Source organism: Gobius niger (genome assembly GCF_951799975.1).
Source record: "Gobius niger genome assembly, chromosome: 9".
In the NCBI taxonomy this organism is placed as follows: domain Eukaryota; kingdom Metazoa; phylum Chordata; class Actinopteri; order Gobiiformes; family Gobiidae; genus Gobius; species Gobius niger.
In genome coordinates, this window is record NC_136860.1 from 8124756 (window position 1) to 8148553 (window position 23798).

Here is a 23798-nt window from a genome sequence, read left to right on the forward strand (position 1 = left end):
AAATGGAAATCAAATTCTCAGCCCCTGGAGGTCTGGATCCAAAATTATAATCAAAATCAAAGCGACAAATCAGGTCACTGGTTGATCCAGATTCTGTAGAAATTCCTCCAAACGAGTCTGTATCATCCTCAGTCGTGTGTGTGGCCTCCACGTGCCTGAATGCACTCCCTACAACGCCTGGGCATGCTCCTGATGAGACCACGGATGTCCTCCTGAGGGATCTCCTCCCAGACCTGGATCAGAGCATCAGTCAGCTCCTGGACAGTCTGTGGTGCGAGGTGGCGTTGATGAATGGACCGAGACATGATGTCCCACATGTGCTCTATTGGATTTAAGTCTGGGGAACGGGCAGGCCAGTCCAGAACATCAATACCTTCATCATGCAGGAGCTGCTGACACACTCTTGCCACATGTGGCCTGGCATTATCAGGCATCAGAAGGAACCCAGGGCCCACAGCACCAGCATATGGTCTTACAATAGGTCTGAGGATCTCATCCCGGTCCCCAATGCCAGTCAGGGAACCTCTGGCTCGCACATAGAGGGCTGTGCGGCCCTCCAATGAAATGCCTCCCCAGACCAGCACTGACCCACCACCAAACCGGTCATGCTGGATGATGTTGCAGCAGCAGAACGTTCTCCAGGGCGTCTCCAGACTCTGTCACGTCTGTCACATGTGCTCAGGGTGAACCTGCTCTCATCCGTGAAGAGCACCGGGCACCATTGGCGAATCTGCCAATCGCTGTGTTCTCGGGCAAATGCCAATCGGGCTGCACGGTGTTGGGCAGTAAGCACCGGCCCAACGCCCTCATACCACCCTCATGGAGTCGGTTTCTGACTGTTTGAGGACCAACATGCACATTTGTGGCCCTCTGGAAGTCATTTTGTAGGGCTCGGGCAGTGCTTCTCCTGTTTCTCTGTGCACAAATGAGCAGATAGCGGTCCTGCTGCTGGGTTGTTGACCTCGGTCGCCCCCCCAGGTCTCCTGGTGTACTGGCCTGTCTCCTGGTATCTCCTCCATGCTCTGGACACTGCGCTGGGAGACACAGCAAACCTTCTTGCCACAGCACGAATGGACGTTCCATTTTGGATGAGCATCACTCCCTGAGCGGCTTCTGTGGGTTGTAGATGCTCCTCATGATACCTCTAGTGGTGAAAACACTGGACAAATGCAAAAGTGTGAAAAATACGGTACAAAGGATGAAGACAGGGAAATGGTCTGTGGTCACCACCTGCAAAACCATTCCTCTTTTGGAGAGATCTTGCTAATTGCCTCTCATTTCCACCTGTTGTCTGTTTAATTTCCACAACACCAAGTGAAATTGATTCACAATAAGCGTGGCTTCCTAACTGGACAGTCTGATATCCCAGAAATTTGACTGACTTGGAGTTACATGGTGTTTTTTGAGTGTGCCCTAAGTTTTTGTGAGCAGTCTATTTTAACCTGACAAATCCTGAAAGTGAAGCTGAAAACAGCAGTGACACAAAACTGAGGGACAGTTTTTCTTCTGAATTATTTAAATTCATCGTTGTGATTTTTAAGATAAGATAAGCCTTTATTGATCTCACAGACTACACTGACTAACAAAAACTTTAACTGAATTATTGAAATCCATCGTTTGTTTGTTTGTTTTTGGCAACATATCTTTATAGATATATTGGAAATATTCCTTTCAACTGCACAAAGTTTGAAAATGGGGTCTGGGACATTGAAAATCCAGTGTATGTTGAAAACCCAAAGTGGGATAAACAAAAATATGATCTGAAATGATCTGTATCTTATCATATGGTTTAACTGCATTGTTGGTTTTTAAAGATATTTCATTTTCAGGGACTGGTCATTGCCCATCATTTGATAATGGCCCAATAAAGGTACAAGGTGCAGGCTGAATCAAAACCAGTTTGGTTAAGATTTTATACAAAAATATTTATTCATGATCTTTGTAAAAGTGGCATCTGGAAATATATTTTGATTCTATGTTGATTCCATCTTCAGTCTTTTGTCCTGGGCTTGATGAAGGGCTTGTGGAGAACGTCATGAAGTCGCCTTGCCTACGAAACAAAGGTTAATTTAACGCTGTAGCTTTTTATTTATTTTATTATTCATTTTGTGCTCACTTTCTGAGGGCCGAGGCCCGGGCAGAGGACCAGGTCTTCCTTTGAGGCGTTGATGACTCCTTCCACCGACTGAAATGAGAAGAAATGCAAAGTGAAAGGAGAAATGTTTCTAATGCTTTAGTGCCTTTACCCTCTCATGAACGCACTTAGTTTGTGTTACAGTTTGCGCCCCCTGCTGGCAACTGTGAGAGTGAAAACAAACCAATGTTGTCAGTAATGGACACACGGAAGGTTTTTCAGTTCAGTGGGTTTAGTGACATCATATATTTAGTTTCATGCATAAATAGCAAAACAAATATTGCCTATATTTTCAGCAACAAACTCTAAATAATGCATAGAAGCAGGATTAAATTCATGGTTTTAAATTGCTGATTTTTTTGTTGCAAAAATCGTGAATCAGGCAGGAATTAGATATGGAAAAATCCCTCTGAAAAAAACTTTAACATTAAGAAACAGTCTCGGTCCTTCATGTGTTTATCCAAATCCATGCTCTCTGCCCCGATGTGAGAGAGAACAAAAAGCGGTTTACTTGCCGTGCGAAAAGCGAAACCACGCGGTGTTAAACAGTGAAGCTGCTTTTAGAGAAAGCCCTGCGCGCTCAGAGACAGACATGCTTCTTTATTTTAATCAGAGCTTCATTTTCAATATGTCAAAATGGTGGACGGCCTTTCAAAATTTTCCGTCAAAGCTACAAATATTCCGGAGAATTTTCGCTTAATGAGACTTGTGGTGTAAAAACAGTGGAGTTGAAGGAGATATTTTGCGGGGACACTCACAGAGAAGGTGGACAGCAGCGTGATGGCGTCAGTCTTATTGATGGACTTCACTGTCGTCATACAGTCGGTCACCTACGAACAAAGAAACACAATATGAATATTCAAATTAGGGATGCACCGATCCGCTTTTTTGAGCTCCTGATCTGATCCAATGTTTTAACATTTAATCTGGCCGATACCGATCCGATCTTTTTGTATTATTATAATTTTATATAATATATATCATTATATATTATAGCCTATGGATATTACAGCAGTTTTACCAGTTTTTTTTACATGCAAGAAGTTTTGGCTTTAGCTTTGAATTTAAAATTAAACAGAAGCAGGTGTTAGCGGCAGGTTAACGATAGTAGACAAATTCATTTATATTCTCTTGTGTGATGTGGATGTTTTCCTGTTATGACTGATTGTACAGCATCTGTGATTTTATTTTGGCAGCCATCAGAATTCTGTTTTGAAATGTGTCTTGTGAGCCCATGAGGGCCGGGCACTTATGTGTAAGACACAATAATAAGAATAAATCAAATCAACTAAATCAAATCAGTAGATGAGCTTAGCGATAGCATGAAGGCCGTGAGTCTGTGGTCCTGGATCTGCAGCGGCTCCAGTCTGCAGGTTTACTGTGCTGCAATAAACCCAATGGCCGCTGGCTGCCCTGCTTTTTGACCACAAACGTGGGGGCCGCCATTGCTCCGCCGTTGCTGCAGTACCTCCATATCGCCGCTAGGCCCCCATTGAAAAGCATTGGACTTTAGACACGTTAAAAACTACTTTAAAGCCTGGTTTCAATTGTTTCAACGCTAGACTAGGCTAGATATTCCTCCTGAGATAACGCTGGGTTAATAACACTATATGAAACCAGGCTGGTTTTCGTAATATGATTTTTTGAAATCTCGTACTTAATGAGGCTCGGACTGTTAGCATTGGAGCAGCGCGAGCTACACGTCACGCAAGGGCCGAGTCTACGGTGAAAATCCCGCCCGTATGTCCTTTTTAGGAACATGCTTCGTCAGAGCTGGGGAGGCGGAGCCTGTAAATCCGCCATGAATTGCCCCACGGCCGTGGTCATTCTGGTAAACGGGGAGGAGTGAGCATAAGACGTCCATTATTTTCTACAGTCTATGAATAAACCTCGCAGCACTGAGCTGGGGTAAACCTGCAGGCTGGAGCCACGGCAGATCCATGACCGCAGATTCACGGCCATCTTGTATCGGATCCGTCTAGTCATCAAATCCAATCCAATCCGATACTCTCAAAATGCCCGGATCAACTAACGATATTGATAAGTAATAGCAGATCGGTACATCCCTAATTAAAATACTGTATTGTCAGTTGTAACCAATGCTGTTTTCTTTGTATTGTTTCGTACTTTCTTTCTTCATGACTGGGCCGAAATCTAAAAGCCATTGCTCCGTATTGCATTTGGAGCTTCATTATGTCTTTCTTGTGACGTTTTCATGTGTCTCAATGTTTTTGGGATGTTTGTGTAGTGTCCAAACAAACCTTGGACAGATAGTCTTTCTCCACTTGCTCCTTCAGCAGGTCCGCAGGCTTCTTCTCATACGACTTGTACGTTTCCAAGTATCGTCCCGCTTCCTCTGGACTGAGCACAGACACCGGGCAGGCTTTAAGTTCTACTGTATTTGACAACGGAAAATATTATCGAGTGTTTGAAGAAAGATCGGGCAAGCGGCTCACCTCCAGGCCAGGACGAGAGTGCAGTCGGCCATGATGCAGATCCGGGCCAGCTCCTTCAAGGAGTGGTGAGGGTCTTTCTGACCACAGCACAAAACAGACGCAGGTTTATGTTGTGTCGAACACCTCGGCAGTAATATTCTACGTCTAATCACTTAGAATAATGTGTGTGTATTGGAAAGACATTACCTCTTAACCCCCCACTTTAACCAAGCACATTTTCTCCAGTTTGGCTTTACCCAAATCTAAAAGCTTCTCAACCGTTTTATCGCTTAATTGTTGTATTTTTGTTACATTTCATATTTTAAATCATGAAGACCTGTTTTACATGAATGCCTCTGCTCAATGGCTCCATACGATTGACACTGTATATCAGGCTTCTCTGAGGTTCATTACTAACTGTACAGCCTTGACCCATCATTGTGCACTGTATTCTCGAGTGGGATGGCCTTCTTTTGTCCTCCAGGAGGCTTGGTCAGTGGTAAACTTTTATCTATAAGGCCATGCTTGGTCTACTGCCCTCCTACATATGTAACTTAAAGGAATAGGCCACCGTTTTTACATACTGAGATATGCTCTTACCTCACTTTAGTCGAGTTAATATATCCCCGTCTGGTCTTTGTCCGTGCGCTCTGCCAGGCAAACGGAGCACATACGCAGCCTCTCCCACATGTCACATAGCTCCAAAAAAGCTCACGATAGAAGCTACCAAGCTCTTCCACGTGTTCCCTATTTAAATAAAGTTACGTGAAGTGTTTTCTTGCGAAGTATATTTACACAGAAATGTAGCATGTCGATTTTATAAGCAAATAAAAAGGGGGACTATATTGTGAGGTGTAATGATACGAGGAGTAAAACGTCCGCGCAGTAACTCCTAAAGACTTCCCCCGCTCACTTCCGTCAATAACCTTTAGGAGTTACTGCGCGGACGTTTTGCTCCTCGTATCATTACGCCTCACAATATAGTTCCCCTTTTTATTTGCTTATAAAATCGACATGCTACATTTCTGTGTAAATATACTTCGCAAGAAAACACTTCACGTAACTTTATTTAAATAGGGAACACGTGGAAGAGCTTGGTAGCTTCTATCGTGAGCTTTTTTGGAGCTATGTGACATGTGGGAGAGGCTGCGTATGTGCTCCGTTTGCGTGACAGAGCGCACGGACAAAGACCAGATGGGGATATATTAACTCCGCTAAAGTGAGGTAAGAGCATATCTCAGTATGTAAAAACGGTGGCCTATTCCTTTAATCTCACGGAGGATTGTTACTTACTGTTTGCGTTCAGATGATCATTTGTTCCGTTTGCCCATACAGAACTGGGAAAAAGGGCTTTTGTTTACTCTGCTCCTTCTACATGGAACATGTTGGAAAAAGACTTGAAACTAACTTATTCTTATTCCATTGGACGCTTTTAAGTCCAGATTGAGAGCACTTGAGAAAAGGTCTTTAAATTGTAAACATTACTCAAAATGTGTATGTGATTTTATTTTGAGATTTGAAACTGTAACTGTGTATCTTTTGCTGCCTCAAGGCTAGAACTCCGTTGAGAAAGAGGTTTTTAATCTCAATGTGACTTTCCTGGTTAAATAAAGGTTCAATTAAAGCAGTACTAAGTAACTTGTTTACCTTAATAAATCCTTTCCGTAGTCCCTCTGGGGGGTAATACAAGTGTTAATGGGATGATTGGAGGGTCTTTCATCTCCCCCTGGTGTCTCTGGCCAGAAAACCACAATTGCAACTTGACAGGAGCCACCAATACACACTAATAGAATCATGAAGGAGAAGCTAACAGGCAAACTACGGGCTAGCACCATTTAAACAGTATTTACAGCAAAGTTTGAGTGGAAAAAAAAAAGTTTCCATTGTGTAATTGGATGTACAATATCCCTCTCTCCCTTCGCCTTTTCTGTCAGCGTAGTATTTACACTCATGGACAATTTAACAAGTTAAAAAAATCGCAACTTGCTACGACACCTGCAGTTGCGCTTGTGGCCTCTAGGGGCAAGAGTTACTTAGTACTGCTGTAATAATAAAAACAATTCTAATAATCACATTTTTGCCATATTTTTTTGCAACCCTTATACTGCGTTTCTGTAACTTCTTTTACACACTTTTTTGTTTTTGTTGCATTTTTGTAAAACACATTATTGCCTTTTTGTTGCGTTTTCATTCCCGATTTTCAAGACACTTTTAGAAGAAACCAAACTTGGGAAAATGTGCTCAGTTCAGGTGGGAGGTAAGAGGTTAATCAACATCTCAAAGTGAAGTTATAGCCCCCTCTGCAGGAAGCATTAGGAACTGTACATGCTACAAACCACAGATCTAATGGAAACGAAGAAACGGCCAAATGAAACAGGATTGTGTTTATTTGTTAGAAACGGTAGTGTCTCACTAACGTTCCCACACAACAACTGGGCACTTACCACATCCACCTGCACCAGCAGCACCCGGAGGACGAACCCGGAGCCCAGCTGTTTGAGCCGCTCGTGGATGTAGTTGGGGTTCAGGTTGTGATATCGCAGACTGCAGATTACAACAGAAAAAATAAAGCTTAGATCAGAGAAATGAAGATGGTTTCACACATATTTTTAGATACAACACAGGAGCCTTGGTCGGCGAAGAGCATGACACTGGTTTTCATGTTTTTCTACTTTTTGCTAACACCAAATCTATACCAAAGAGGGTCATTTATCAAGGCAGGTGCTAAATGGCGAGTGCAAGCTGAAAAATAAAATATTCAAGTATGTGGCCATGCTGCACTTAAAGGAACAGGCCACCGTATCTCCAAACTGAGATATGTTCTTACCTGAGCTTAGACGAGTTGATGCGTCCCTGTCTGGTCTTCACGAGTACGCTCAGTCGCGCAAAAAGACCAAAGATGTTGTTAGCTCCTCTCAAGCTCTTTTCTCTCTCTCTCTTAAAGTGAAGATATTACTACGCGGAAGTCGAAGTCCCTTTTAATCCGCTTAGAAAATCAACATGTTTAATTTTGTGTAACTAGACTTGGATCGTGGAACTTTTCACGCAACTGCATTTAAATAGGGAAAACGTGGAAGAGCTTCACCCCCGTTTGACTCCATGGGAATATGCTGGGAGGGGCTAAATGCTGACAACATCTTCAGCCTTTTTGCGTGACTCAGTGCACTCGTAAAGACCATACAGGTACGCATCAACTCATCTAAGCTCAGGTAAGAACATATCTCAGTATAGAAAAACGGTGTAAAATGCTGCGTGAGTAAAAAATGTATAAATGAGTTATGATCCACTTTTGCACAAGCTACTCACTTTGCACATGAGCAAACGCAGAAGAGTGCTAAAGGGACATGTGGACACTGATTGAAGTTTCATAATAAAAACAAATAAATATAGCTTTTACTATGACTTTTTTGCAATCTAAACATCAGCTCCAAAAAGACACTCAAGTATCAAATCAAAATGCGTTCCATTGCACTAATCCAAGTGGCTGTAGCTTCAAAATCCCATGACGATGATCGAGATTGACCCGAAGTCTGCAACTTGGATTCAGTTGTTAAATCCACCCCAAAAACGCATAAAGTCAGTGACAGGTTCAATAATCCAACGTACAGACAGTAAATATTATCAATTTTTGCTAAAGGAAGAGTCCCAAAAGAACTATGTGCAGCTGCGTTTGTTATGTGCTGTAAAAGTGAGAGTGAAACTGAGTGAGTGCATGGAAATCAGCTGATAGGTTAGTGAATTCATAAGACATAAGATCAGAGAGAACATCCTCTGAAAACATTCCCATCAATTTACTTCCTTTAGATATGGCTAATAATAATAATAATATGAAGAAAACAGATCCCACAGGCTAAATGTTCAACAGGGTTTCAATTAAAACAATCCTTAAATAAATATAATGTCTGGCTTCTTTTTTGTCAACATTTAGACAGGACGGTAAAGGATTTGTGAAATTATTGGCATCTTCTCCCTTCATTTCGATCATTGTGAACAATCTTAAAATCGCAACACTTTTCCTCACAATAATCGTGAATCCGAAATGTAGAATCGTGACATCCCTAATTGAACATTTTACACAAATCCATCCACTAAACATCAGGTTTTAAGTGGCAAACATTTCCACCTCGTTCTCCGCTTAATGAACGATAATAAAAAATAATGAGACTCTGTGCTCTACCTTAAGAGTCAATACAAAGGAAGTGCCGAAAAAGTGGGCGGGGCAGAATAAGGTGAATAAAACACCATAATACTGACAATCTGTAGAATCTTAAAACTCACTTCAGAAACTAAGTCTGATGTTAGACCAGAAAACATACACGTTCTCTAACTATAGCTTTGGGAAAGAAATAGAGCTTTGGTTTACTTGAGTTGAGGAAACCATACAAATATGAACGCAGGCACCTGAGGAAGAGGGCACAGGTGGTCTGTCCGAGAACATAGTCCGGCACCACTTCTCCAAACTCCCAGGGGACAGTACGCACATATTTCAGGATGGGATTTCCTCTCTGAAATTACATCACAAATGACGATCATAATAACAATTTTATAACACGGACACATAGCAGTCACTATTCAAGCAAGTACTATGGTATGAAGTAACTTGTCTATACAGTGTTGAAAAATATATATTCTCGAGCTTATGTGTATGTACATAACATTTATAGCATTTTCAAATCATAGAAGAAGTCAACCTCTTAACCCCCACCTGAACCGAGCACATTGTCTTCCAGTTTGGCTTTACCCAAAACTGAAAGCTTAAAAAAGCGTTAAAAAAAAAAGGGACTAAAATCAGAAGTGAATTTACCTGCCGGGGACTGACTATAACGCTGCTCCCGGACCCCACCGGTTTGGGCCCTGAGATTTGAACTCCCTCGTCTTTTCTGTTCGAAGGAGTTGCTTCCTCATCTGTGGTTTTGGCGCAGTCTTGAAGTATCTGGCCGCCTTGTGCTGCGGATGACGCCGAGTTTAGCGCCTCTTCGGGACAGTCTTCGGGCCTGGGCAGCGTGGACGAGGAGCGGTCTTTTTCGAGAGGGACTGTGGCGTTGCTTTTGCTCTGGACGATGTACTGGGCGTAGGACATGGGCTGTCCTGCAGCTGAGGATACATCACTGGCTTCCTCTCGATTTGAAGACGACTTGAACTGCGGTTTCAACTGCAACAGAAGCGTTAGAAGTTAGTCTTTAATGGCCTGCTACAATAATAACTTCATGTTCCAAATTCATTCTTCACAGAACTTTGGAGCGACATAGAGTAAAGAGTAAAATACATGGTTTGAGACAGGTTAAAAACAACCATTAGATAAGCTAAAAACAAGATTTGAAAACAAAACTTTTTTTTTCTGATGATTCACTTTCAGCTGAATCAGAAAGTGCATTTTGTTTTATTAGGGAGCAATATTAACCTCTTAACCCTGTCTGAACCAAGCACATTTTCTCAAGTTTGGCTTTACCCATATCCAAAAGCTTCTTGGAAAAAAACGTCAAACTCACAACAAAAACGAGGATGAAAACACAACAAAAAATAAACAAAGAGCAAAAAAAAGTGACAAAAATGCAATAAAAAAGCCACAAAAACACAACAAAGAAAGTGATGGCATCACGGCAGCAATGCAAGATAACAGATCTATTTAAATCAGTTTTGTCGGTCTTAGCTTTCAAATGAGGCATTAGACTGGCCTATAGAGTTCGGGAATGTGACGTCATATCGCTAAGCATTATGGGATTAGCAGCCATTGTAAACTAATGGAGATTTTAAAAGTTAAAATACTGGAGTTATTGTTCACATTAAAACACTTGGACACCACAGTGTGTTAGATGTATATACCAGCAGTATGTCAGCAGCTAACGGATTCGTTCCACTGGTTTTTTCTCCACTTTTTATACTGTTTTTAGCTAATGTTAGTCTATGGAAATGTATGCTAACAGCTGCAAAGATGGCGGATCTCCATGGTAACTGTGGACATTCCCGAACTCTATAGGCTGTAAGCTTTTAGGTTTGGGTGATGCCTTTCAAACATAGCATAAAGGCAGTTTAGCGTTCAGACTTTTCATGTTCTGGTAGATTTGAGGTTGTTTATTCTTTTCAGAACAAAACAGTATGGCATACAAATTATCTTCACATGATTTTAAAAAAATCTATTTGATCGAACCATTGTTTTCCCCCCAATTTAGCATCCATAAGAACAAATGTGTGTAGAAATAGGCACAACGATCCCATTCAAGAACGATGTTGGAAGTTGGCGCGCGTTGCAGAATCATAATAAAAGCGTGTAACGTTAGTTAGCCGAGCGAGCCGAAAAACTACGGTTTACTCATCCGTGACAGGTCAATCAGAAACGCACCGGGGTTCTATCTTTGGTAAAAGTGCTGTCGTCTAGGTTGATGTTGAATCGTTTCTTCATATTTGTGATTTAGCGTTAAATGTTCCAAAAAGCTCCGCCACATCACGCCGCCCTGGTGTTTAATATAATAGATCCATGGGTGTTGTGTTGAACGTCTACCGCCTGTTTCCGCTAACGACGCCTCCACTTCCGCTTTTTCCCTTTTCATTTATAAAAAACATATTTACCACTATTTACTCATCTGAACGCAGAAACGCGCAATGCCAATTATTTGCACTATATATTAATCTACTAGAGTGAGTTTTCACCCAATGAGAGGTAAAGTATTTTTAATTTGACTAATTGTATTGAGAGTGGTTTTACGGGACACTCCTCATGTTGAGAAGATTTTCCTTTTTTTTAAATATATATATATATATATATATATGAATGGAAGAAATGTTCCGAGCGCGTACGCGAATATGCCGTTGCCGTGGAAACAGCAACGCCACTGCTCTGGTTGCTCCCGCGGAGCATTGTGGGATACTCTTTCTGAATCATGGCGGATGCGTTAGCAAGAGGCTAATGTGAACTCTGGCACATTCCCGACAGTGTTTTTTACGGTTTGGAGCGTCTGCTGAAGGCAGTTGTTTTTCTCATTTTCCTGGACATCTTCGGGGTAAGTAAATGCATCATTCCCGACTTCATTAAATTACAAATAAGTGAGTTACACTCAGCGGCTAACGGCTAAAGTAAATAAAACAAATGCTAGCTCAATAGCATGCTAACTATGCTACAGCTAACTGTTGGGTACGCTGAAATACATGGCTAAAACAGCATGCAAGACTTAGTAATGAAATATATTTTGTTATGTGGTAGTGTTTAAAAATATTCACTGTAAATATAGATGTTTGTAGCGGACTTATTCAGTTATGCAATTGTTAGATAATGCGTGCCGTGCCGAGCCTTGGGCTAACACGAGTGTGACTGATTCAGGGCTGCCATAAACCGTACAGGCCCATAATACAGTTGTAGCACGTTCCACTGTCGTTTGACTGATGCCACTTGTTTCTGGATGAACAGAATCAATCTCCCGGGAAGTGAGACTGAATAATGTGCGCTATTTCACACGAAGCGTCACTTGTGTTACTGTGCTGCGGAGTGATGAATGACCGCCCATATTAAGCTCACTTTGAACAACCATTTGGGCGCTAAAACTTGGGCGTTTGAGACGTCAAAATATGTCACCATTTTCAGTCTTTGCCAGAGTAAAAGAGTGAAGTCCAGTGGGTAGTAGGTTTAATGTTGCACATGTTTTGTCCATCCCACCATTTATGTATTATTAAATATTTGTATTTATTACATACACTTGCATAATATGGGTACCTACTTTCTTATCTACTAAATATTCAATCCGAATTCAATTTTAATCCTTTATTATTAGTATTTGAATACTGCTTATCTGGTGAATGAGATGGCTTTAATGGTATTTTTGAACTACTGTGGCAACACAATTTCCCTTGTGGATCTATCAAGTTTGCCTTAGAAGGAGGATTTGGATTGGATTCATTTTTCTTAACAACATTTCATGATGTAATGTGTAACGTGACATTAAAAGATTGTTAGATTTTGTAGTGATTGCCATTGTATTTAATTTGGTTGGTTTGATGTTCACACTCACAGTTGTATCTTTTCCTCAGTGCAGGACTGGGGCTGCTCAGGAAGAAAGGGGAAGAAGAGAGGAGGAAGAGGGCAGCTGCCATGGAGAGTGTAGATGTTCCATCAGGTGAGTAAAGTAAATCAATTCCTCTTTTCCGAAATATGTGAAAGGTCACAGTTGAGGTGCTCTGTGCATGCACAAACAAATGAGAGCGTTTATCGCAGGTTTGGATAAACGTCAGTCAAACATCATTGTAAATGAGCCAGAACTGTAGAAATAATTTCATGACAAGGGAATCACGGTCTGAAAGCCTCGTCATTTATCATATTGGGTCATGCTATAAGGCCTTACTATCTCTTTAGAACAGTCATAACCTTGGGCACGGTGGCACAGCGGTTAGTGCTTGTGCTTCACAGCTAGAAGGTCCGGGTACGATTCCCACCTGGACAGGGCCTCTCTGAAGTTTGCATGTTCTCCCTGTGTCTGTGTAGTTTTCCTCCGGGCACTCCGGTTTCCCCTACCAATAATAAACATGTACAATAGTCCAATGCGTCGTATAAATAAACATGCCTTGCCTTTGAGTGCTTGAGTGTGGGACAACGGATGCAAATTAGTAGGGATGCACCGATCCGATACTGGTATCGTGTATCAAAGCCGATACTGAAAAAACGATATCTGGTATCGGTTACAAATATCTGATACAGTTTTGTCTCTCAGCACCACTGTCGGAGTGGCCGTTTGATATTATAGTTTATGAAATGCTGTTAAAGAATAACTTCCATAATCTATGTATTGTAATGCACAAGTTGTACTGATCAGATCACTTTATGTGAGTTGTTTTTATTGATATAAGATCCTGTCTCAAGGATAGTGTGGAAAATTCAGTGATGCCTGTTAGTTGTTTCTTCCATTAGTTTCCATTAGTAGATAAATAGATTTTCCGGACTATAAGTCACACTTTTTTCATATTTTGGCTGGGGATGCGACTTATACTCAGGTGTGACTTGTATATCAAAATATATAATTTCACATGTTTGATATTTTCACACTGATAGCCGCGAGAGGGCACTCTAGGCTTGTGTACCAGTATCTGATTTAAAAATGTAATATTTAAAAAATGGCAATCGAGCAGTCGAAAGAAAGCTTGGAGTGAGCGAGAAACTTGTGAGGGACTCGCGAAAAGTGGAGGTTTCCCTTATTGCAATGAAGAAAACAAAAAAAAGCTAATCGTGGTCAGAAGCTTGATGGCCACCGCGAACGGCATGAGAGCTTGAACAACGTGACCTCCATGTCCAGACAGTAGCCATGGCTGGTGTGACTTATTCTCCGGAGCGACTTATAGTCCGGAAAATACGGTAATTGATAATTGATCTTGAACATCATGACAAGAAAAGATAAGACTTTATTGCTTTCACGTTGAAGTTAAGTGGACCGTTCACTTTTTCACTGAGAGAAAGCCATCGGTTAATATCAGATATCGGCAAATACTCAAACTGCAGTATCGTATTGGTATTGGAAGCAAAAAGGCTCATGTATAAATAATGATAATGATAATAATAATAAATGCTTAAAAGTAAATACACTTCACATAAATTGGCTACGCACAATACACTCACTAATGCTAACACGGCTGGTGCTAGCATCCTCAGCAGCTTATAAATACTCACTGAAGAGGGTCTTACCTTTGTTCTAAAGGAGACATGGAAGCACTGCAGAGTCAGACTCTGATAGAATCAGTCCACCAGCTGTAATGGCTTTGTTTTTCGCATATTAAGTAGCCATGTGTTCCGGGTCTCAGCCTTTCAAAGTAATCCAGTAGGACTGGGAGGGCCTTTGTACATCAATAGGCCTTAAATACCATAATGCTTTGTTAGTCTTTCCTTACAATAATGATGTTTTAGTATTGCAGACCCTCCTCAGTGAGAGTATTTTTAAGCTGCAGTGAACGTTTGCTCTAGCTGCGTTAGCATCAACAAATGCGTGGCAATTGGCCTAATTATTTTCTATGAGATCTAGGTTATGATTGTACTACAGAGATGGTATGGCCATACAGCATGACCCAATAGGATGAATGACGATGCTTTTAGACTGTGAAGCCCTTGTCCTGCGAATATTTTGTCATTTTTGGCTCGTTTACGATGATGTTTGTCTAACATTTATCTCAATCTGTGGTCTCTCTAAGTTGTTTGCATGTGCACAGCTCGCCTCAACTGTGACCCAGCATGTATTTCGGAAATGAGTAATTCGATAATAATATCCCAATCACTGTATGTGTCATAATCTAGAAATAATGATCCCTTTTTAAATGATCCCAGACTGACCATAGTTCGCCCCCCAAGTTTTACAAAATGTGTGCGTACATCTCAAATACAACAATGAATGTGGTGTTTTGCAGGAGAGGACGAGTCTCCTGAAAAGGTTGACTCCAAAATGGAAAATGAAATGACACACAAAAAAAGTAAAAAACACAAAAAACACAAGAGTAAGAAGAAGAGAAGGAGAAGGAAGGGTGAAAAGGAAAGCAGCTCAGAATCTGCAGAATCCGACAAAGAGTCACCACCACCGAGACCCGTCAGGACCACACGAGCCAGGTCAGTTCAGCATCCTCGCCTGTTTTTCCTCTCTCCTACAACCTTAAACGCATCTCTTTCTCTATTTCACATTTTGTTGGTTAGAAAATGCTAAATTAATTGAAAACTGCTGACACAACATCTCCAATAGTTTCACCTCCTGAAACTTCCTCTCCAAGCCGACTCAGTCTTACACCTCCCGCCCCCCTCTTTGCTGCTGTTCACGGCACAGCTATTGTCAATAAAGAGGAACAAAAAACTAGACAGGGCTGCCTCATGTGCTGCAGTAAAGTTGCGGCAAATGTTGATGAAAGGTTTGCTGGAGATCGAGAGGAGAGGAAAGAATTTGCTGGATACGTAGGGCCTCAGGAGGAGCTTTGGGGAAAAAGGAGCGTGCTAGAACGTCCAGTGCGGTGCAAAGAAAAGTCACCGGGGAAGTTTCACAGCTTATGCACAAGTGGTTCAAGTAACCGGTAACTTTGCATTATTCTCCGCTCAGGTTTCCGTTAATATTAATTTTGAATACTTACATTTTACTGGTCTTTGTCCCCTTCATAAGTCAAGTGTTTTTAATAACACAAATGCTGCATATCCACTTCTTTCCAGTGCCCGACTGGCAGCAGTGACAGGAGCTGATGACAACGCTGTACCAAAAGGGGACAGTAAAAAGGCTCCTTCAACAGGTAAGAGGGATTTTTCAGTTCTGTTATTGCACTGAGATGAGGAACATATCAAGCTCTTGTGTATATGAAGGGGATTGATAATCTGTATTTAAAAACACTACCAAACATAAGCATTACTGCATTACTTAAAAAAAGAAATCAATTAAAGAGATGTACAATGAACATGAAGTAACAATTAGATATTAATCCAAATGTACAAGTGTAAATGAAAATCACTGGAACTGCAACCACTAATTTGATTATTCCAGTTTGATTGATTATGACATAATAGACCAGAGGATTGTGGTTTTCCAGGAATTTTCATGAAACATCCTAAAGTGGCACATTTGAAATGTGGTCAAAATAAAATTCTCAAACACTTTTTTGGGGCATAATTTATAATTGATTTACGACAGTCCTTCTCAAATAGTGGGGCGCTGGGTGATGCCAGGGGGGTCCACATGTGACCTGGTGTGTTTACTGTGTCCAAATTAATTAAGAATATATATATATATATATAAAAGTTTTTCCGGCAAAAATGTGCCAAATATTGGCAACAGTCAACCTGCTTTGTGAAAGTGTATGAAGGGGGGCGTAATAGGAAATAATTGAGAAGCACTGATTTATGATAATAGCAAGTTCTTGTCTTGTACATTTTACAAAAATGTAAGAACTAGATGAACTAACTGACTAAATGAATAAATATCCACTGTTGAGGAAATGTTTTTACTGAGGAATTGAATTTTCCAACGAAGAAAAAGGGTGATGAAAATATGAATAACTCTGAAATCAACAACAATAAGGTAATGTTTTTATATTACTTCACAGATCGTGTTGATGGAGACTCTAAATCCAAAAAGCACAAAAGACATGCAGGCAAAAAAAAGAAAAAAAAGAGAAAGAAGGATGAGAAACAGGAGAAAAAGTCACCATCTCATTCTCATACAGAAAGCAGTTCAGCCTCAGGCTCAGACTCTGAGGAGGAGCCTTCCACAGAGCTGACAGAGCCTGCTAATGAGCTTGATGATGTTAAAGTGTGCCAGAACTTCCCTGATCCAGTGTCCAAAGTCAACAGCCAGGACGGAGATGAGAAAGAGTCTCCAGTGCAAACGCCCAAGACTGAAGTTCCTGAGATGAACAAAGAGGAGAAATCAGATATGACCATTTCACCTTCTGCGCCAAAGGACAGCCATACCAATGGAACAGAAGTGAGGTTTATGTCTACAACCAATGATGACATTGAACCAACCGACGTAAAACAGGAGAGCTCTGGCGAGGACACATTCAACCATTCCCATGTTCTTCCGGACATCATCCCCAAACAGGATGCAGGTTCTTCACCTGCATTCAGAGATACTCAGTGTATGAAACAGGAGGATTTACAGCAGATCCTCCCAGAATCCCAAACCCAAAGCTCTCCAAACCCTGCTACCTGCTTAGATGTCAAGACGCCCGAGCCTTGTGACCAAAAATCACTGACTCTTTGTCAAGATTTGCAACAATCTGTTGCATGTGAGAATAACATGGCTGAGAAGCTGTCTGAGCAGTCACACTGCCTTCCTATTACATCTTCAAAGGATAATTCTCAAAAACCTAGGCAGGCTTCTCGATCCCGTTCAAAGTCCCCGAAGAGTAGAGTATCCCCAACCCCTAAACCAATGAAAAAAGACCTTTCTCGGTCCCGGTCAAAGTCCCCTAAGAGAAAACCATCCCAATCCTCTAAACCACTGAAAAAGAACCCCTCTCGATCCCGTTCAAAGTCCCCTAAGAGAAAACCATCCCACTCGCCAAAACCCTTGAAAAAGAACCCTTCCCAATCCCGGTCAAGTTCACGTTCTATTACCCCCAAAAAGAAGGTGTCTAAGTCTCCCAGATCTAAACGGACATCCGTGTCACCAAAACGGCGCAGGAGTTCGCCTTCACCGAAAAAGAAACCGAAACGAAGATCTGTCTCAAAATCCCCAAAGAGGCGCCAAAGATCTAAATCAAGATCCAGGGGAAGAACAAAGAGGTCTCGCAGCCGGACACCGAGACGTGGCGCAGTCGCCAGACGCTCACGATCACGTTCTGCAAAGCTCAGAAAATCACGCTCCAGATCGAGGCGGGGTGGGCGAAGATCAAGGACACGCTCACCAGTAAGACGCATCGGTGGAAGACGCTCGAGAAGTCGATCCATATCACGGCATCGCAGATCCCCACCGCTTAAGTCAAAGAGATCTCGCTCCCGATCGGCGCGTAGAGGCAGGAGGTCCAGATCGCGATCCGCCGTAAAGCGTGGTCATCGTTCAAGATCGAGAAGTGTTCGCAAATCCCCACGCAGACGGTCGAAGTCCAGGTCACCCGCCAGAAGACGATCTCGATCGCTCGGGAGAAGAAACAAGAGCCCAGGAAGAAGGCATCGATCAAAGTCCCGCTCACCTCCCCCAGCAAAGAGAAAGTCTAAAACGCCCAAGAAGATCAGAAAAATCTCGAGGTCCAGGTCCAAGTCAAGTGATGCGCAGTCCAACGCAAGCTCTCCTGCGCGATCCACCTCACCCTCTCCTGTGAGAGGGAAAAAAGAGTCCATGCCAGGGAAAGTAAAGCCCAACGAGGACAAAACAGACGGTTAGTATGCACTCTTCACCTGTACAAGATGACATTATTTATTTTATGTTTATGTGATGGGGACAGATACTAAAACATAGACACTGTAAAAGAAGTTTGACATTGTAGTACTTATAGCAGAAGCTAATTTGCAGCACGTCACTAGATGGGCTGTTAGAAACGGGTAAACGTACAAAACCACATTTACTTTTCTGTTTTACAGGAATGTCCTTCCTTTTTCCAACAATATTTTCTTAGCAGATGACAATAAAAACAATGTACCTAGTTTGTATTCCACTTTACAAGATTGCCAAGCTTCTCAAAGCACTACAGCACTTCGACCATTATTCATGCATTGCTTCACTCTGCCCCCATTTGGTGGAGGTAAATGTATCCTGAAAAGTGGGGGTGTGTCTTGAGCAAGGATACAACAATAGTATGTAGTAATCAGAGCTAAGATTTGAACCTCAAAGAAGAATTTATGGCTAAATGTTCCAACCAGTAATCACATGAAATTCAGTGACCTTCTGACCTTTGTCTGCAGGTTTTGGCAGCACTGTTTTTTGGCCTAATTTTCATTGGCAAACTCTCTAATCTAAGGCCGTCAGAATTGGCGGTTGGTATACCCGATGCAGACCATCAGTGGTTCTCTCGACTTGGATAAAAATGGACACTTTTGTCTCGTCTTCAAGTTTGGCCTCATTTAGACCGTGTTTACACCCAGTTTGGTCCAGATTTAGTGTCATCTCAAAGAGACCAGCTCTGACATGAACTCTATTGATTTGTATGTTTCATGTATTTAAAAAAAACTATTAATTCACATAATTTGCTGTTTTTTAATTTGCAGCTGACATGAAATTAATGTCTGGTGCCGCTGCTTCCAGTTCTCAAACTGATAACACTTCAGAAAGGCCCCAAGAGACACCTCTGGACCTGGACAAAGAGGAGACGGGGCAGCTGAATGAAGAAGATGGCGGCACGTCCCCTTCTGTATCTGCAGCACCCGCCTCTGGTCCCGATGAGGACGGATTGTCCTCTCCTGCTCAGACAGAGTGTAAACCTCCAGCATCTCCACCCCAGAAGAAGGAGCTCTCCAAATCCCAGTCACCAGTAAAGCGCCGACAGCTGTCACGCTCTACCTCATCCACAAGGCGCTCTACTTCCAAGACCCGCAAGAAGAAGTCGAGGTGAGGTCAATCTCAAAATCAATCAAACTGTGCTTTGAAGTAGCAGTTCTTGGATTGCTACATTGGCAAAATAAGTTTTATCCACGAGGAATACGCACTGTTGACCATTAATTTGGTCACAGTTTTGCTTCGAAATTGGATTAGGTATCGGGAAAAATATTATTGAGAGATCGGTATTGTAAACCAAGTATCGATTTGCTAAGGATAAAAACTCCTCTGAAGAAAGGTCTGAGAGACTAGACTACCAGTCTATGGTCCCAACATGGCATAGGAAATGAAAAAAGAAACAAACGAAAAACCCTAGACTAAGATAATCCCTAATTGATTGAAAGTTGATGTTTTTCAGTAGGAATAAATCCATGTCGTTTGTTGTTTCAGGTCCAAAACTCCAGTAAGGAGGAAGTCCAAGTCGCCTGCAGAACGGAAAAAGAAGCGGTCCAAGTCCCGAAGTCCTGGCCGTCGAAGGAGGTCCAGCCGCTCCCGTTCAGCAACACGCCGTAAACGCTCCTCCTCCAAGTCTCGAATGCGAACCCGCAAATCAAAGTCCCGCTCTCCAGTCAGGAAAAGGCGCTCACGCAGCCGCTCCGCCGCGGCGCGAGGAAGGAGGCGCTCCAAATCTGCAGACCGAAGCAGACGATCAAAGAGCCGATCCGCGGGGAGAGGCAAGAGGTCCAGGAGCCGGTCCGCAGGGAGGAACAAGCGATCAAGAAGCCGGTCCCCAGGGAGAAGTAAACGATCAAAGAGCAGGTCTCCGGTGAGAAGTAAACGCTCCAAGAGTCGCTCTCCAGGCAAAGGCAAGCGTTCCAAGAGCAGGTCCCCGGGAAGGAGGAAGCGTTCCCGGAGCCGCTCCACGGGGAGGAGCAAGCGATCCCGGAGCAGGTCTGCAGGACGGAGGAGGAGGTCCCGGTCCCGCTCGTCGGACCGTAGGCGCAGGTCCCGCTCCAGGGGCAGGGGGAGACGGCAGGCGTTCCGCAGCGGTTCTTTAGACAGACGGGACAGATGGAAGAGAGAGCCCAGCCACTCGCCGGTGCTCATCCTCCGCAACCAGCGCCGCTCAGGGTCCAGGCCACGACGCAGCTCCAGCAAGTCGCCTCCACGGCTCACCGAGCTGGGTAAGGCTTCAGACACTCTCCACTGGCTGGTATGGACGCACCAGCTCACGAGTCACGTTCTGAAGTAATAGTTGTATAACATCAAAATATTATTAAGTTCATTAGTTTAAAGTAATAATACTTTTACATACTGCGTCTGTACTCAAGATTTTTGTTTACTTCCCACTGTGATTAAATCTTTATGTGGCAAACCTTTGGGTTAACATTTTAAAGATTAAGTCTGAAGTTGAGTAAGGGAAAAAAGCACGAGAGTCTGAATGTAGCTGATGGAGAGTCAAACCGCCACAGGAAATGACGTCACCTCCACTTTTTTTTCCCTGTAACATTTATGTCAATTCTTCTCAATCAAACACCTTTAGCACACCTCTCAGCTACTCCATTTTCCCAGACTGGCATGGTTACATTCCCACATTGCATCGCAATATGAGCTAACTTCGCAAACCGCCGCACCACCTCCACCTCACAGCGCACCACCTCATCACACCCCTAACCCCCATCTGCCCCCCACACGTGTAGAAATCGCAAATGTTTGAAGCAGCAGACGCAGCGACAGCCAGCAGCTTAGTGCAGCTTAGTGCAGCTCTAAGGTTATGTTTAAGGTTAGTTTGGATTATTTTTCTAAGTGTTGTCCCTCCACCGGCTGCATTCAGACCCTTCTATAATTAACAGCCGTTTGAAACGTGTGATAATGGCAGAAAGAGTAGAGCGTGTCGGCCTGTGACTGAAGGGTTGGCAGTTCGAATCCCACTGGTGCCAACTGTCATTGTGTCCTTGGGCAAGACACTTGATCCGCTTTGCCTCCAGTGTCTGACACTATAAATGTGAGTGAATGGGGGAGTGCTTCCTTGTTTGAAGCATTTGAAGTTAAGCTTCAGCTTTGGACAGTTATTTGCATGTTAGTCAAAACACGGCCATTTTGCCTTCTGTTTGTGTGAAAACAACAGCTTCCCATGAGAGCTAGTTTTCTATACATGGAGCCAGGTGAAGTTCTCATGGCATCCATTCAGTCATGTGACTGAAACCAAACCATGGTGATACATAATGAATGTGAAATAATATTCAATTATTTATTTTTATTTTTAAAAATTGCAACATTGTACAAAATAGCGTACGCTATGCAAAAAGATCGCCACTCCTGTTTTGTTTTGTTTTTTCAGGCTAGGCTTGTCGGGGTCTGTGTTTCTTATTCTTTTGATTTTGTTTCAGATAAGGACCAGTTGCTGGAAATAGCTAAAGCTAATGCAGCTGCCATGTGTGCCAAGGCTGGCGTTCCCATCCCAGAGAGTCTTCGTCCCAAAGCCATCCTCCAGCTGCCACTGCCCTCTCCCTCCCCTGCACCGCTGTCCCTGCCTCTGCCCCTGCCCCTCCCCATGGGGATGGGGATGCCCAATATGGCTTCATTAGGGCTGTCCAGCCTCCCGGGGATGCCCTCCATGTCCAACATGAGCGCAGCTATGGCCAGCATGACGGCGGCAACTATGACCGCTGCCCTCAGTAACATGGGTGCACTGGCTGCCATGCCCCCCCTGGCCCCTCTGCCCACCATCACCAACAAACCCCCGCCCAGCCTGGCCCCCCCAGCCCCCTCCCTCAACCTGGACCACATCGAAGAGGCCAAGAGGAAAGTGGCTCACCAGGCCAACGTTCACACCATCAAGGAGCTCACTGAGGTATTCTTTCAACAACAAATGACCAAATGCTTTTTTTCCCTCCTCGCTTGTGAACGTTGTGTCTTTGCCAGAATAAAATGTCTAAGATGTCCCTTTTTATCTTTGCAGAAGTGCAAGATGATTGCCAACAGCAAGGAGGAGATGGCCATTGCTAAACCTCACCTCTCAGATGATGAAAACTAACACCTGATTTCCCAGCGCAGTAAGCAATCTTTATGTCTCTGTTGAGTGGCCCGCAGTTTGTGACTGCAGGTGGAAGCATAGGAAGGGAGGGAGGGGAAGGGACAGGGACTGACTTCAGCTTCCAATCCGATACTCTCAAAAATCCACGATCGGCCTCCGTTTCCTATACTGAATATCGGATCAGGACATCCCTGGACTACTAGGGTAGGCATAATGAGCCGTGGCCTCAGCCGACACCTTTTCAGCGACCTTCCCTGTTTGTAATCACTAAGCTGTATATACATTTTGTAACTGAAATGAACAAACGTTTGTTCATTCGTTCATTCATTCAAAGTCAGAGGGGTGTTAATAAAATAATTCAGTCTTTGTCATCGGTGACAAAAACAACACTGTAAGAGATGTGTTCAGGCTATAAATCCAAAAGTACAACTGTGTTTTGCTCCTGCAGGGTGGTCCTTTGGGAAACTGAAGAAACGCTGAAGAACTTTTTAAAGAACGGAGCAGCCCTGGTTTTGTTGTGACCAGTCTGCACCTGACACAGAGGAAGACCCACCCTGTTCTCCTGTTCCTCCTCCTCTTTTCCCTTCTCTGCTCCTCCTCGTTGGTGTGATCGCCCAGACCGAACTGACACACCCAACACACATGTATTCCCAGTGTGTGTACATAGTGCCCCCTGTCCTCACACTGCTGTACAGACCCGACTAACTGGTGGTTTTTTAACTGGCTCCTCTGTAAAGGTTTTTTTTTTTTCGCTGTTCTGCTGTGGTCATAGGTTAGCTGTACTTTTATCACCTCTGTAGGGGTAGTTTTAAAACCTCACGAGCTGCGAAGAAGAGAGGCGCACCAATGAAGGGACGGAAGGCGACACAGGAAACGCGGCCGCCCTGGGTGTACTTTTAGAATACGGCTGCACAATATAGTAAAGTAAAACCCTCCGAAACAATTTAAAACTTACAAGCTACACACTTCAGTTGGCTCCTGTCATTTATTCACGACTCTTAATTTTCCCCACAAAATCTGTAGTTCCTAGCATAGCTGTAGTTATTTGCTTATTGTAGACAAAGGGGCGGGGGGATGGACAACTCCACCTCGACTTTAACAAACGCTGAATTATTAATATATTTTCTATCAAATAAAGATACAGAGGCATGGAGAGGAACATCCGTGGTTCAACAGCCCATACATTCATAAACAACGGAGAATGCTTACCATCATTCTAACGTTAGTTTCATGCTACACATGCTAGCGCTAGCTTAAGTGTAAATATGTTAACAATCCGATGG

General features: G+C 43.0%; 2 protein-coding genes across 4 annotated transcripts; one reads left to right on the forward strand and one right to left on the reverse strand.

Moving 5' to 3' along the window:
* Window positions 1-1869: 1869 nt before the first annotated feature.
* Window positions 1870-11025, reverse strand: ercc1 (excision repair cross-complementation group 1). The gene is made up of 9 exons (XM_079562971.1): window positions 10910-11025; window positions 9374-9721; window positions 8971-9074; window positions 7014-7113; window positions 4591-4667; window positions 4396-4495; window positions 2893-2964; window positions 2117-2185; window positions 1870-2050 (listed from the first exon to the last, which is right to left on the reverse strand). Exons 1-9 carry the CDS (start codon window positions 10967-10969, stop codon window positions 1991-1993), a joined length of 990 nt encoding a protein of 329 aa, XP_079419097.1. The 5' UTR covers window positions 10970-11025; the 3' UTR covers window positions 1870-1990.
* A 370-nt stretch (window positions 11026-11395) lies between these two features.
* On the forward strand, window positions 11396-23575 carry sona (SON DNA and RNA binding protein a). Of its 3 annotated transcripts, XM_079562839.1 has the most exons (11): window positions 11400-11567; window positions 12589-12674; window positions 14944-15139; window positions 15725-15801; window positions 16609-18384; window positions 19211-19550; window positions 19929-20264; window positions 20298-20662; window positions 21869-22332; window positions 22441-22534; window positions 22964-23575. In XM_079562839.1, the coding sequence occupies exons 2-10, from the start codon at window positions 12650-12652 to the stop codon at window positions 22513-22515; spliced, it is 3654 nt and encodes a 1217-aa protein (XP_079418965.1). In that variant the 5' UTR covers window positions 11400-11567; window positions 12589-12649; the 3' UTR covers window positions 22516-22534; window positions 22964-23575. The 3 variants fall into 3 exon arrangements, with proteins under 3 accessions (XP_079418964.1, XP_079418963.1, XP_079418965.1); XM_079562838.1 differs by having other exon boundaries at window positions 11396-11567; window positions 12594-12674; window positions 19929-20662; XM_079562837.1 differs by having other exon boundaries at window positions 11397-11567; window positions 19929-20662.
* Window positions 23576-23798: the final 223 nt, after the last annotated feature.

Excerpts from the sequence above, each read along its gene's own strand:
- sona (XM_079562838.1), top strand. The coding sequence starts at position 12,650 with ATGGAGAGTGTAGATGTTCCATCAG. Across the intron at positions 12,675-14,943 it reads GAGTGTAGATGTTCCATCAG|GAGAGGACGAGTCTCCTGAA; the intron begins GTGAGTAAAGTA and ends GGTGTTTTGCAG. Across the intron at positions 22,333-22,440 it reads CCATCAAGGAGCTCACTGAG|AAGTGCAAGATGATTGCCAA; the intron begins GTATTCTTTCAA and ends TTATCTTTGCAG.
- ercc1 (XM_079562971.1), bottom strand. The coding sequence starts at position 10,969 with ATGAAGAAACGATTCAACATCAACCTAGACGACAGCACTTTTACCAAA. Across the intron at positions 7,114-8,970 it reads ACCTGTGCCCTCTTCCTCAG|TCTGCGATATCACAACCTGA; the intron begins GTGCCTGCGTTC and ends TGTAATCTGCAG. Across the intron at positions 2,051-2,116 it reads CGGGCCTCGGCCCTCAGAAA|GCAAGGCGACTTCATGACGT; the intron begins GTGAGCACAAAA and ends TTTGTTTCGTAG.